Source organism: Notamacropus eugenii, chromosome 3 (assembly GCF_028372415.1).
Source record: "Notamacropus eugenii isolate mMacEug1 chromosome 3, mMacEug1.pri_v2, whole genome shotgun sequence".
Lineage (NCBI taxonomy): Eukaryota > Metazoa > Chordata > Mammalia > Diprotodontia > Macropodidae > Notamacropus > Notamacropus eugenii.
The window spans coordinates 443,242,947-443,256,042 of NC_092874.1; the positions used below are offsets into that span (position 1 = coordinate 443,242,947).

The window sequence follows — 13,096 nt, forward strand, 5'->3', positions numbered from 1 at the left end:
AACAAATGAACAGTAATCATTTTCTACATTCAGACCAAGGACAAAATTAGTGGCTCTTCCTAGAGCACATCTCACTGTTCATGCTTACCCCTAAATTGGGTGGTATCAAAGAGATATTTGCTGTTATTAGAAAGGATTTATGAATATAAACACCTTGAGGGCAGGCAGTATTTAGTTTTTTGTCTTTATACTCCCAGAACTTAGAACAGGTTTAACTGAATCCATTAGTTTGGGGGAAATGTGACCTTGTTCATGCCTCAGTGTATAAAGATATTGCCCCCTGCACTGTCTTAGTTCTCCTCACCTCTTTGTCTCCATCTCTGAACACTTCTCGCCCCTCCCTCCTCACCATGTATATATCTATAGTTATCGATAGATATATCTATATCCATATAAATATACATCTATGTATATATATAATGGACCCTTCTCCTCTTGGTCTCCAAGATGTAGTTGGAAGCATACAGTTCAACTGAAGAAGGCTTCATTTCAGAAGTTGTTTTGATCAGTCTGTTTTTGGTATGATGTGGTTTCACTGTAATTTTTGTCTTAAATTTGTTTGACTAAAAGAAGAAGATGTGCATGGTTAATTCAGGTTTGGCATTTGCAGTTCATTTGGGTTCAGTTCCTTCCTGGTTGGTTCAGTTGCTACCTTCTCCCTAAGCTGTTATTGCCAAGTTCTAACAGACTCCAGAAAACATCCCGAGTGGACCTAGAATTGTACAGCCTTTCCTTCTTGATTTTCATCTCTGGTTCACTTATCCAATACAAGGAGACTAGGTCTTAGCCCATTCCAAAGCCATTTTAAGAAAACTGGAGGAACTCTTGCCAGCTATGGAAAAAGTGGTGCCTAAGCAGGATGAACCAATTCATTTAACTTCCCCCAAACTAGACACTCTTGATCCAAGGTATTGCTGGGCTAGTGGTCTAAAGCTCCAACTTGTCTGAGCCCAAACAAGGTATCCAAGCCCACTGCTTGATATCTCAGCATCACTCCATTTGTTTTTGTTAATCCAGCGTTGCCTAGGAAGGTAATATTAACTCCAACAGCTTGATTTGGTGTACCCACAGGAACCATTTTCATGGGGGGAAAAACATAATGAATGCTCAGGGCAATTTCTGACAATACCGTATCAGGAACAGAAATGCCACCTTCCTCCAAACCTCCATACATTTTTGCATGCTGCTACATACTGTTTTAAATCTCTGTTGCATAGGGTTTCCTAGTTTACCATTCACAGTAATTATAAACCATTGGGATTTAAATGGATAGCTATGAAAACCCACACTGGAAATGATATTGTAAAAAAAAAATATTTTTAGGACATTAAAAATCTAAATACCTCTTACAATCAGGTCTGCAGTTGCTGATATCTTGTCCACACTTGTTTGTACCATGCAGACATATTTCCCAGCATGCTTCAGCTGGATACTTCGGATCATCAAATCACCAGCTGAATCCTGCTGATAAAGTAGAGAAAAGTGGCTACAATTACTTTTTAATGAGCTCTAAATATCATTATCACATGAAGGACACTGTGACTAATGGATTTATTTTACACTGGCTGATGAAAACATTAGTAATGCAAGCTATGGCCTATTAAAAATATGTGAGCCTGCCTGGGAGATAAGAACACTAACATTTCCAAAATGTAACTTCGAAGAGACCAGAGAAATCTGATTTGGGTCACTTAAACAGTTTGCCATTTGCAAGTGACTCACCTAAACTTATATCAAGGGCAGCTCTGTCTAAGCCCTAATTCTCCATCCATCCACACAATTTATAGCCTTCATTGGTATTCTCATATCTTCCAGACTATTCACATTTATTTGGAAAATGGAAATGAACCCCAATTTGGAGACATCAGCATTTTACTGCACAGATTTCTGTCTTATAGCTAGTGTTTTTGACTGCTCACATTTGTGTATTAAAAGATTATGAGAGCCCCTGTTCCCTGAGGAAAATCTTACATCCCCTAATGTGGAATGGGGCTAATTTGTTTTCTGAATGCCAAATGCATGTTTGATTAGCAGATGAATAGATCTAATTACATCACTGCATGTATGTCTACCTAGCTCAGAAATATTTCTATACCATTCACTAGTGGTAGGCTCTTAATAAGCTGAAAGGGATGCCTTCTTGGGAGGCTGAGGATTGTGGCATTTTAATTGAGGAATGCTGATAAACCTTGAAGTCTGATTTATACTGAATAATTGAAAACATCTGCCATGGACATGAAATAATTCGATAGTACAGATAATGAAGTCATACTTTCTCCTCCTCAATCCAAGAGTTAAAAGGCAATGTCTTAGAATCGCTTTCCCCTGGGATTTGAGTTTCCATGAATAAGAGAAGGCAGAAGTCAGCAGAGATTGGGACTTGCCATCTCATCAGTTTTCCAGGAGGGCCAGGTTCTCCCTCTCCCTCATCCCTACTGGGAATGAACATAATTCTTTTGCTTTCTTTCTTTCAGTTTGCTTCATCACATTCACCTCTACCAGGAACAATAATGAGAGATGAAATTTTCCTCTGTGGCAACCAGGACGGTGATTAAACCCATGCTAAATTATGTCCAAATGGGCCAGTGAAATGATGCAGATTCCAGCTCCTGGAGAATGGGGCTGAGTTTTCACATGAAAGCAACTTTTCCACTTGTACTTGGGGAAAGAGATTTCTTAAGAGATACATATATGAGAAAAATCTCATAAAGAGATATCTGTGGTAGTCTCCCAGATCAGAGATTTCTTTTTTGTCCTGGATGTTGGGGTCACAAGTACAGGCTCTGATAGTTGGCTTTAAGTGAAGTGGGGGAATCGTACCCAGGCAAGGGTTTGGGGGTATTTCTCAATACTCCTATGGTAGAAAGATGGTATGTTATAATGCCTCCAGTTGGTCTTGTAATCAGTAATAGGAGTTCAAGTCCTGCTTGTGATACATATGGACTCTGTGACTTTTGGCGAGTTACGGCTTCTAGACGTCTCCTGAGACATTCTTTAAGACTATAACTTAAGATCTATAGGAGTGTTCTCATAGGCAGTCTCCCACCCTCCACAAACAATCAAATACCCAACGGTCCTCTAGTGAAATGCAAACTATATAGAGCTAATGTGTGAACTCATGCTAATAAAACTTAACCCTAATTAAATCAGGTTCTGCCTAGAAAAAAAGAAATCCTAAGGAAAATATTAACACCAACATTTTCATTAGATTAATTGTGCTTGATAAGGAGCTAGTAAGCTCCATGATACAGTAAACACTGGAAAGGCAAGAGAGAAACTGATGACCATCAATGGTGAAAGCCATCAACAAGGTGCTGGGCCTCCTAGGGCTATCTTTCTAGACTAGGCGTGCATGGTTAGTCCTAGTGCTTGTCCTGTTCAGGGAATGGTTCTCCATTACCATCATCTGGAATTAGGTAGAGTTGCCATTGCTGTCCAAGACTAGAATGCCATCTTATGTTCATTCCCAGTAGAGATGGAGGAGAGGGAGGACCTTATCCTCCTACTAAATTTTGATGAGACATCCTGTACCTGTCTAGGACTAGATTGTCTGACACAAGACCTCTTACCTCCATGACCCAATCCATGACCAGAACCTCAGGTATCAGGGGCCTCATCTCTATGATCTCACTCAGGACCAGGCCTCTAACAGTAGGCCTTTTACCCTTCTTGAGCCTATCTAGAACATCATAACTATGACCATTAAGACCCCATCTAGGAGTAAGGCCCTGGACACTGAACCTAGTCTTTGAACAATCCATAAGCATTATTAAAAGCTTACTAAATTCCAGACACTGTGATATGCACTGAGAATCTAAAGAAAAAGCAAAACCAGTCTCTGTCACCAAAGAGTTTACATTATGATGGATAATAAAAATAGTATGTACTTAGCACATTAGGGTTTGTACACCAATGTCAACATCAATTATCTCTCTCTTTATATATACATATTCACATATATGCATATATATATACATATACATGTATATAAAATCTCATTTGATTCAACAACTTGTGATGTAGGTGCTGTTATTTTATCTACTTTACAGATGAGGAAACTGAGGCCAAGAGAAATGATATTATTTGCAGAGGGGTCACATAGCTAGTGAATGTCTAAGTAACTTTGAACTTAGTTCTTCCCTTACTCCAGGTCTACCACTTTACTACACGATGCCTTGCTATTCTATTTTCTGGTGTTAGAGATAATTGTCATTTGCCATTAAGGGATCCTTGATTATGGAAGACTGGATCAACTTTCTGCTCCACAGCTGGGAAACTACCACTTCCTTCTCTCCTAATCCCTGTGATTCAGAAAAATCTCCTTCTGCTACCACTACCCACTCTGTCATCAAAGGAGATGACATTTGTAAAAAGTGCTTAGCACAGTGCTTGGCATATAGCAGGTCCTATGTAAATGCTTATTCCCTTTCCCTTCACCTCTCTCAATCCCACTCCTCCCAAGTCCCTGTTGTTCTCTGTCCTTCTCCCTTACGCTGCCCCCTTTGAAATCCTTGATCTATGAATTACAATCCCCTTTCATTTTAGATCTTTTATTCTCACACTCCTTCCATGTATTTTCACTCCTAGAAATGGCTCTTTCCAGAAGAAATCATATCTTGGACTTCATTGCCAAAGAAGACCATGCCATCAGAGAAATGATGACATGATTTGCTCTTGACATGGTTTTGAGTGAGGGAGGGCTGTGCATATCACCAGCCTCACTTCTCCTCCACAGTCATCTGAATCCAGTGACCAGATTCATCAGGATGACTGGAGATGGCCCAGGATGCAATAGGAGACTTTGATGATCAGATTTTACCAAACCTAAGTAGGGGTGTGGAACCTGTGACCTCAAGGCCACATATGGCCCATCAAATATGGCCCTGGATTCGGTCAAAGGGACACACTTGAGGAACTAGAGGGCCACATGTGGCCTTGAGGCTGTGAGTTCCTCACTCCTGCCTATTTCCTTGCTATTCTCACCATAGGTTTGTTGAACCCAACTAGCAAAAGTTACAAAAGTGTGCTAACTAGGTCCACTTCGGATCTGTCAGTTAATAAAAATTATAAGGAGTAATTTTTTACAGCATTTTCGAGTTTGCAAACTGCATTATGTGTATTATATACCAATCTTTTTATTCTTCCCCAATTGACTCTACCATATTCCCCACAACTGTTCTGGATTCCTTCTCTCCTCAAACCTTCTAGATCTCTCTCCTTGAATCCACCTCTTAGCATCCTTAGCCTTCTTGAAGGCTCAGCTCCTACAATTCCTTTTTCCTGGAAGATTCCTTAGTACCCCCAGTTATTAGAACTCTGTCTTTTCAAATTAAGAAATTTATATTTGTCTATTTACATGGTCTCCACCTGGTAGAGCATAAGTTGCTTGCGAGAAGAAACTGTTTTCATTTTGTCTTTATATTCTCAGTACCAATCACAATGCCTTGCATGTTGTAGGTCCTTAGTAATTACAGTATTATACTAGATTCATTATGTTCAGGGAAAGTGGGATTCCACACTAGTTTTAAAGAACTAACTTTACTGGACAAATTGCCATTTTGTTCACCATTTTAATTGTTACAAAGAAATCACTATACATCAGGGAATCTATCTTAATAAAAACGCTACACTCTGATTTAAGTTATAATCTAGTAATTAATATTTTTGACATCCTTCCTATTGTTATAATCAAAATTTGAAAAAAAAACAACCTTGAGATTGGGATAGACTATAATAGCAAGAAGCAGGAATGACTTATTTTATCTAAAACCTTTTGTGGGAAACAAGGAAGAAGGTCTGTTTCCACAGGTTTGGGTAACCAGATTTGTGACCTAGCGCAGTCAGATCAGAGGTCAGAAACTTGTGCTCAGGCTTGATGAGCTTGAGCTTATCAGAGAGGAGAATGTGAAGTCATGTGGTAATGGATGGTGGGGCAGGAGGTCCAAAATTCGGAACAGTATAAGAAACTTCCATTATTCTGAACACATTGTAGTCTTCCTATAACCTTCCTGGGAAGGCTATTCAGGGGGCAGTGGACATAAAGATTAATAAAAGCTTTCCTGATTTTACAACACGTTTTGGTTCTTTGTTTAAGGTGAGTATGTTTCGCAGTTTGGGGATTGTTAGTTGGGCTTATTTTTCACACCTTCAGGTCAAAATGTCAACAAAATCATCATTCATTCATTCATTCATTCATTCATTCATTCTTTCATTTGTTCATTTGACAAACATTTCTCAGGCATGCTTATGTATAAGGTACCATGATAGTATTTTGAGGGGTTACCAAAATAAATAAAACCCCTGCCCTCAAGGAACTCCTAATATAGAAAGGGAAGAAAAGGTATACACAATTAATTATAATCCAAAGTAGAATACTATATCAGGAGACATGGTCAAAGAGATTTAAAAGAGGGAGAGATTACTTGCAGCTAATGGAATAAGCGATAGCTTTAAGGAAGATGTGCTCCTTGAGTTGGGATTTGAAGAATGGGTATATTTTAAGAGGCAGGGATGAGTGTAGATCATTCCAGGAAAAGGGAGTGATATGAGCAAAGGCATGAAGAGAAAAAGTTTGTGTTGTGATGGAGGAATGGCAAATAGTCCAGCTGGCTTGGAGCAGTGAGTATGAAAAGGGAGCTGGAAACGCAGGTCTGGGCCATGCTATAGAATTCCTTGACTGCCGAACTAGAGTTTGAATTTTATATTCTGTTGGCAATGGAAAAGGCAGAGGTCACTGACAGGTTTGAGTCGAAGAGTGTCAGTCGGGACTGTGGTTTAGAAAGCTTTCCTTGGCACAGGAGGGCATGATGATGTGAAGAAGTGACTGGAAGAGGAGAGAACCCAACTAAGAAGTTATTACTGGCATAGAATTAGACAAAAGTGTTCCTAATTATATCCTTTATTTTTTTCTTCATTTGTTGATTTCTCCTTTTTGATACTGGCAATTTCTTCTGCTTATACAAATTAACTAATGGTTTATCCAGGGGAATGCTAGAGCTAGTTTGAACTGGCCCTTGATGATCAATTACTAAATTTTCAGTATGAGTATTTGCACTTCCGAAATCAACACACGCCCCAAGTCAGGATGTGATTTCTTGTTTTCTTTGTTGCCTAGGCTTAAGAAAGTGGTGGAGAAAATGTAAATAATGCAGTTTAAACTTTAAGTACTACACATTTTTTTCCCCCTCAGAGTTGCTTGTCAAACATTTCACAGCACAGGTCACTTTTTTCCTTCTTCAAAAACCCAGCTCCGAGTTTTCTTTGTTCATTCATAAAAAAAATTGAACCGAAATTGCTTCAATTTTGTTAATTTTTTCATTGGTTTTCAGGATTTCTATTCTGGTGTTTAATTTGGGTTGGGACAATGGGGAACAGAGTTGGGATGAGAATGAAAATTAAGGGGTGGTTCATTAACAGTTTTTTTTTTCCATTCCCAATTACAGTCTGATTCATTCCTTATCAAGACTGCCTTCCGCCCAATTGTGTGTGTGTGTGTGTGTGTGTGTGTGTGTATGTGTGTGTGCAAAGTGCTTTGTAAACCTTATATTGCTATTTACAAGTAGGTTGTTTTTCTTAGACAAAGTAAAATTTTCTGCAAAAAATGTGACAGGTCTGGCATAAGCAGCATTATTTTTAGCACACTGACTTAGGAAATAAAAGATTTAAAATGGACTTGACTTAAGGGTAATTTTGTGTGCCATTTGCACATTTCCTGAAGCCCCAGAAACATTGTTTGTTTCCTCTGTTCCTAATGTTCTTCCATCCCATACTTTACAGCCTATTTCTTGAAATTTATATCTATTGCTCAGAAATGCCTGGTTTGTTGACAACTGATGGGCGGGGGGCAACGGCAATGTCCTGTATAGATTACTCCTAAATGAGGTGTAAATGAATGTTCAGCCCTATTAGAAGAGCCTGGCTTGATGCCTCAATTCATCACAATTCATTTTCTTTGGGAGACCATCTTCTATAAAAAAAAAAAAAATCTACTTTTTGAGAATGTTTATTAGAAACCTTGAATAAGGAAAAGACTTGATTATTACTACACTGCTTGAAATATATTAAAGGATGAAGAAGAATATGTTGGTAAATTTATTAATTTCTCTCAATTTATACTTCTCTGCTCTTTCCAACACCTTCAATCCCCTTTCCTTGCAATTTCTCAAGAAATATTATAAGTGTTTCACTGGCATTCATTTTGGAACACTCTCCAATAGAATACAAACTGATACTTTATATTTATAAAACGTTCTACAATTCACTGAGCATTTTCTTCAGAATGATTTCACATTTATTAAGAGGTACCTAGAGTCATTACTGTTCTTTTTTTCATATATGACAGAACTGGGGTTGTGTGTGTTCTTCTTTCGTTGCCAAAGAAGACCATGCCATCAGAGAAATGATGACATGACTTGCACTTGGCTTTGTTTTGAGTGAGGGAGGGCTGTGTAGGTTACCAGCCTCACTTCTCCTCCAGAACCATCTGAATCCAGTGACCAGATGACTGGATATGACCCAGGATGAGGCAATTGTGGTTAAGTGACTTGCCCAAGGTCACACAGTTAGTGAGTGTCAAGTGTCTTGAGGAGAGATTTGAACTCAGGTCCTCTTGATTCTTGCACTGGTACTCTATCCACTGCACCCCCTAGCTGCCCCAATTGCGCAGCTTAACCCCGTCAATGGGGATAAGCATTTGTCCAAAGTGGAAATCACATGATTAGCACAGGAATGATAAAGCAAAATTTGAACCCAGGTTTTGGGGATCCAAACCTAGGGCTCTTTTTACTTGGCCCCTAATACACTATACTGCCACTATAAGCATTGTCTTTAACGACTTTTGGTAATGCTAATGAACTTAGTCAACATGCTAAGTACATAGAAGCAAACTCCCCATGGGCAGTTTGCTGAATCTGGTTTTTAGTTGTGTCTGATTCTTTGTGATCCCCTTTGGGATTTTGGAGTGGATTACTAGTTTCTTCTCTAGCTCTTTTTACAGATGAGGAAACTTAGGCAACCAGGTTAAGTGACTTGCTCAGGGTCATCCCCTTAGTAAGCCTCTGAGGTCAAATTGAACTGAGGAAGATGAGTCGTCCTGACTCTAGACCCAACACTTTATCTCCTATGCCACCTAGTAGCCCCAGTCAGAGATTAGCTAATTTGATAAATCATAGGTTTCTAGGATCTTAAAGTTGAAAAGGACCTTAAAGCCCAAACTTGTCAACTGAATGAGAAATCCTGAAAAATTAAAGGAGAGATTCACAAAATTGGAAGAATAATTACTAGTGACTTAAAACTAGGAGTTTTTTAAAAAAATGCAATAAAATAGATAAGTCATTAGCTACCTTTAAAACAAAGGAAAAAGTTAAATTCACAAACAATGGAGAAGAGATAAAATCACCGACTAGGACCTATTTTGCCCAATAAAACCGACAATTTAGATGAAATGGATATTTACAGAAATATAAATTGCCCAGATTAATAGAACAGAAAATAGAATAATTAAACTTAATCAAATGCTTCAGAATTTCCTAGAAAAGGATCTCTGGACAAAAATCTCAAATATACTTTTTAAAAGAAGCAATCATTTTAACTATCTCTTAAATTGCACTTAAATTAATTTGCATCACTAGGAAATTGAACAAATTTCAGTCTGTCATTGGATGTTTAATATTAATACTTACCCCTCCTACTCTTTCAAAGTGGTCACCATCTTTGTCAAAGTCAATCAGGCGTCCATTAAATGACCAAGTAAATACAATGTCCAGTGAGTGGTCATGTGATACTTGGCAAGGCAGGACAATGCTTTCTCCAACAGTAACATCCATACTGGATGGTGGCACCAGAAGGCGGGTTGGATCTGGAAACAACAACAACAAAAAAACCCCAACAGAATGCTGATGAGACTCTGTAGAGCTCAAGAACTACCTAATATTTCAAGTAAGCCATTTTGAGAGGTCAGAAAGTGAAAAGCTTGATTCAATTCAGTCAGTCATTTTAAACATGAAAAAAATAGGAATAGTTAAGATTACAACTTTTATTTGTATAATCCTTTACAGGTAGCATAACATTCGTATGCTCATCATTACTTTTTTTCATTTACCCTATCTGGACCTCAGTTTCCCCACATGTAAAATGAGGGAACTGGATGAGATAATTTTTGAAATTCCTTGCAACTCTAAATCTCTGATCCTACTGTGAGACAGTAGAAAAATTACTGGAACTGAAATCAGAAGACTTAAATTCTAACTCTGTTTCTGATATTTGCTACCACCAGGATTTTCTGGGTCTCAGTTTCCCCATCTGTGAATGAAAAGGTTGGCTTGATGATGTTCATAAAAACCTTGTGAGGCTGGTAGATAGATATTATCTTCACCATTTGTTAGAGCTAAAGAAACAGAAAGTCTGAATAATCCCACACAGTCAGCAAATGACAAGAGGTTAGGCTCAAATACAAGTTTTCCTTATTACAGGTGGGGTAAAATGCTGATTTAGGCTTAGTTATTAAAAAAAAGAAAGAGGAAGATTTGCTTATCCATTTATTCAACGAACTTCAACTAATACTCATGAAGTGCAAAGTACTGTGGGTCCAAGGACACTCCTTGCTTCAAGGACCTTCCATTCTTTCTTAGAAGTTTAACATAATATGCCAGCTAGTCAGTTAGCCAGTGAACATGGATTAAACACCTGCTCTGTGCTGAGCTTTGAGGACACAAAGAAGTTAAAAGACAGCCCCTGCCCTCAAGGAGTTTCTAGTCTAATGGGGGAGACAACTTGTATACAGCAATGTACAAACGAATTCTATACTGAATATCTATACTGAATTCCATACCGAATAATCATCAGAATTGACTGAGCATTAGAATTAAGGGGGTGTGGGGAAGGCTTCCTATAGAAGGAGAGATTTTAGCTGGGACTTGACAAAAGTCAGGGAGGCCAGGAGGTGGGGATGAGGCAGAAGAGAATCCCAGGGACAGCCAGTGAAGAAGCCCAGGGCTGAGAGAAGGGAAATCGTAAAAAAAGTTAGTGTTAATGGTTGACAGGTACACAGTTGGGGAGGGGTGTTAAACATGTAAAAATATGTTATGTAAAGCAAATACAGGTGGGGCACTAACAAATGGGAAAGAGGAGGTTCTCAGAAATAAAAATGTATTCGATGCCTCCTAGGGTTAGTGCTAAGTACTGTGAGGATATTTTTTGGGAGAGAAGTCTAGCCCTACCGTAAGGTCACCTATGTGTGGAGCCCCGTACTGAGGAAATGCCTGCCTCCAATACCGATCTGCAAATATTTCACTATTTAGTCTTAGAGAGTCTTCTCTGGGTTTCACAACCAGTGTGAAGCCAGACTTAAACCCAGGTCACCTAGTTGGTTACCTCTTTAGTTGGTTACCTCTTAAGCTGTGAGAGATACAATGATGAGTCAGCCTCACCCTCTTCTAGAATCATTGATATCCAATGGGAACACAGAAGTAAAGACAATGACAAAGACCTGGGATGCAATGGATGACCCTGGCATCTCTGATGTCTGACTAAGCTCTAAGAGTTCAACCTGGTTTAGCTCCTCTGCTGAGACAGTTTTACCTACAACATCTTGGAGCCACAAGTAGGAGGTGGGTGACAGGTGAACACCAAGGGAGCAGCCCAGAAAAGCACTTGGGAAGTCCTCATGCCAGAGGTAATAGTCCTCCTTGAATGCCCCATACAACCCTTGCAATCTTGTAGAGAAGAGACAGATATACTTTGGTTCTTTTGTAAAAATGGAGGTAACTGATGAACAATGTGAGAATTGAAGTGTAGGTGCTTTTAGTTACTATTGGATGAGCTGAATTGAATATAGGATGGGTAGGAGAAAGCAGAGGCAGCCTGCCAGTCTCCCTGCAATGGATTCATGGTGGGTTATATCTAAGATATAAAATTTTGAGGCTTAGTACCATAGGATCCAGAGATAGAAGGCACCTTAGAGATTGCCTAGCTTTGTAGAAATACAGGTCCAAAATTATAACCAGAAATAAATACAGCCAGGTTATAGAATAACTGATTTAGTGCTGGAAGAGATCTCTAGTCCAAACCTTATTTTAGAGAGGGTCCAGAGAGAATATGTCCAAAGTCACACTGGTAATATGTGGCAACATTGGAATTGGAACCCTGATACTTTCTAGAATTCTTTCCACTATATTACACCCTGCATCATAACACAAATATTTTACTTATGGGGGGAAAATGTAGTAAGAAATAATAATATTATTCTAAGCAAAATCTTGCTGATTTCTCCGATTCATATATGGTTTCTCCACTCACTGACCAAACATTTCTCAAGTATTAATGTGCATAGTAATGTGCTGGGTTTCAGCAGGGATGCAAAGGAAGGAAAGGAGAGGGTCTGCCTTAAAGGAGCTTACCATCTAGTCAGAAAGCTTAGGCTCAGATGGAGACCAATTCCAAGGCTCTGCACAAGAAAGGGAATAGCAGTCTGATAGAGAAGAGATGGTGAGAGGCAAGCTGGCTTCAGAGAAAAATTATTGTAGAGGTGAAGCTGGTCAGAGACCACTGTAACAGCAATGAAACCACCGCAGCAGACAGTTTGCAAGCAGAGATGATTTCATGCCTATAAAATCTGGCTCTACAGACTTTCAGCTGAAATAGAAAAAAACGTGGGCAAAAAGTCAAAAATCCAGTGTCAGCTTTAAAAATATGTCTTGCCTCCTTGCATCTGGATGGAGACTGAGGGAGAGGAACACCCTATTCAGAGCTCAGGGCAATTGGTGCCTGAAGCTTACCTCTGCTTTTCTTTAGAGGAATGTCATTCATTCCTTTTTTTTTCACTTGTAGAAATGGAGGTTCTGTTCTGACTAGCAGGTCAGGATTCCTTACCAAAGGTGTACCTTGAAGATAGAGATTATTGGCCCTTTGTCTTTGTAGCCTCAGTACTCAGTTGCCTGGCATACAGTAATTGCTTAATAATTACTACTGGGTGAAAGGAGACATTCTCCACCACAGGGAGTATCCAGGCTGGCACTGGCTAATGAATCCACTAAGACCTTCTTATGGAATCTATATACTTAGTATAAAGCAGCATGAACCAAGCAACAAGCATTTATTA

General features: G+C 39.1%; 1 protein-coding gene across 4 annotated transcripts in view; it reads right to left on the reverse strand.

Moving 5' to 3' along the window:
• Positions 1 to 13,096, reverse strand: part of LOC140497550 (contactin-4-like) — a 588,779-nt gene that overhangs the window by 33,073 nt on the left and 542,610 nt on the right. For 3 of the 4 annotated variants that reach the window (XM_072598641.1, XM_072598639.1, XM_072598640.1), the window contains exons 13-14: positions 9,681 to 9,856; positions 1,344 to 1,464 (exon numbers count right to left, since the gene is read on the reverse strand). In XM_072598641.1, coding sequence (XP_072454742.1) covers positions 1,344 to 1,464; positions 9,681 to 9,856 — 297 coding nt within the window. The remainder of the gene's footprint in view (positions 1 to 1,343; positions 1,465 to 9,680; positions 9,857 to 13,096) is intronic. The other variant, XM_072598642.1, reaches the window with a different exon arrangement.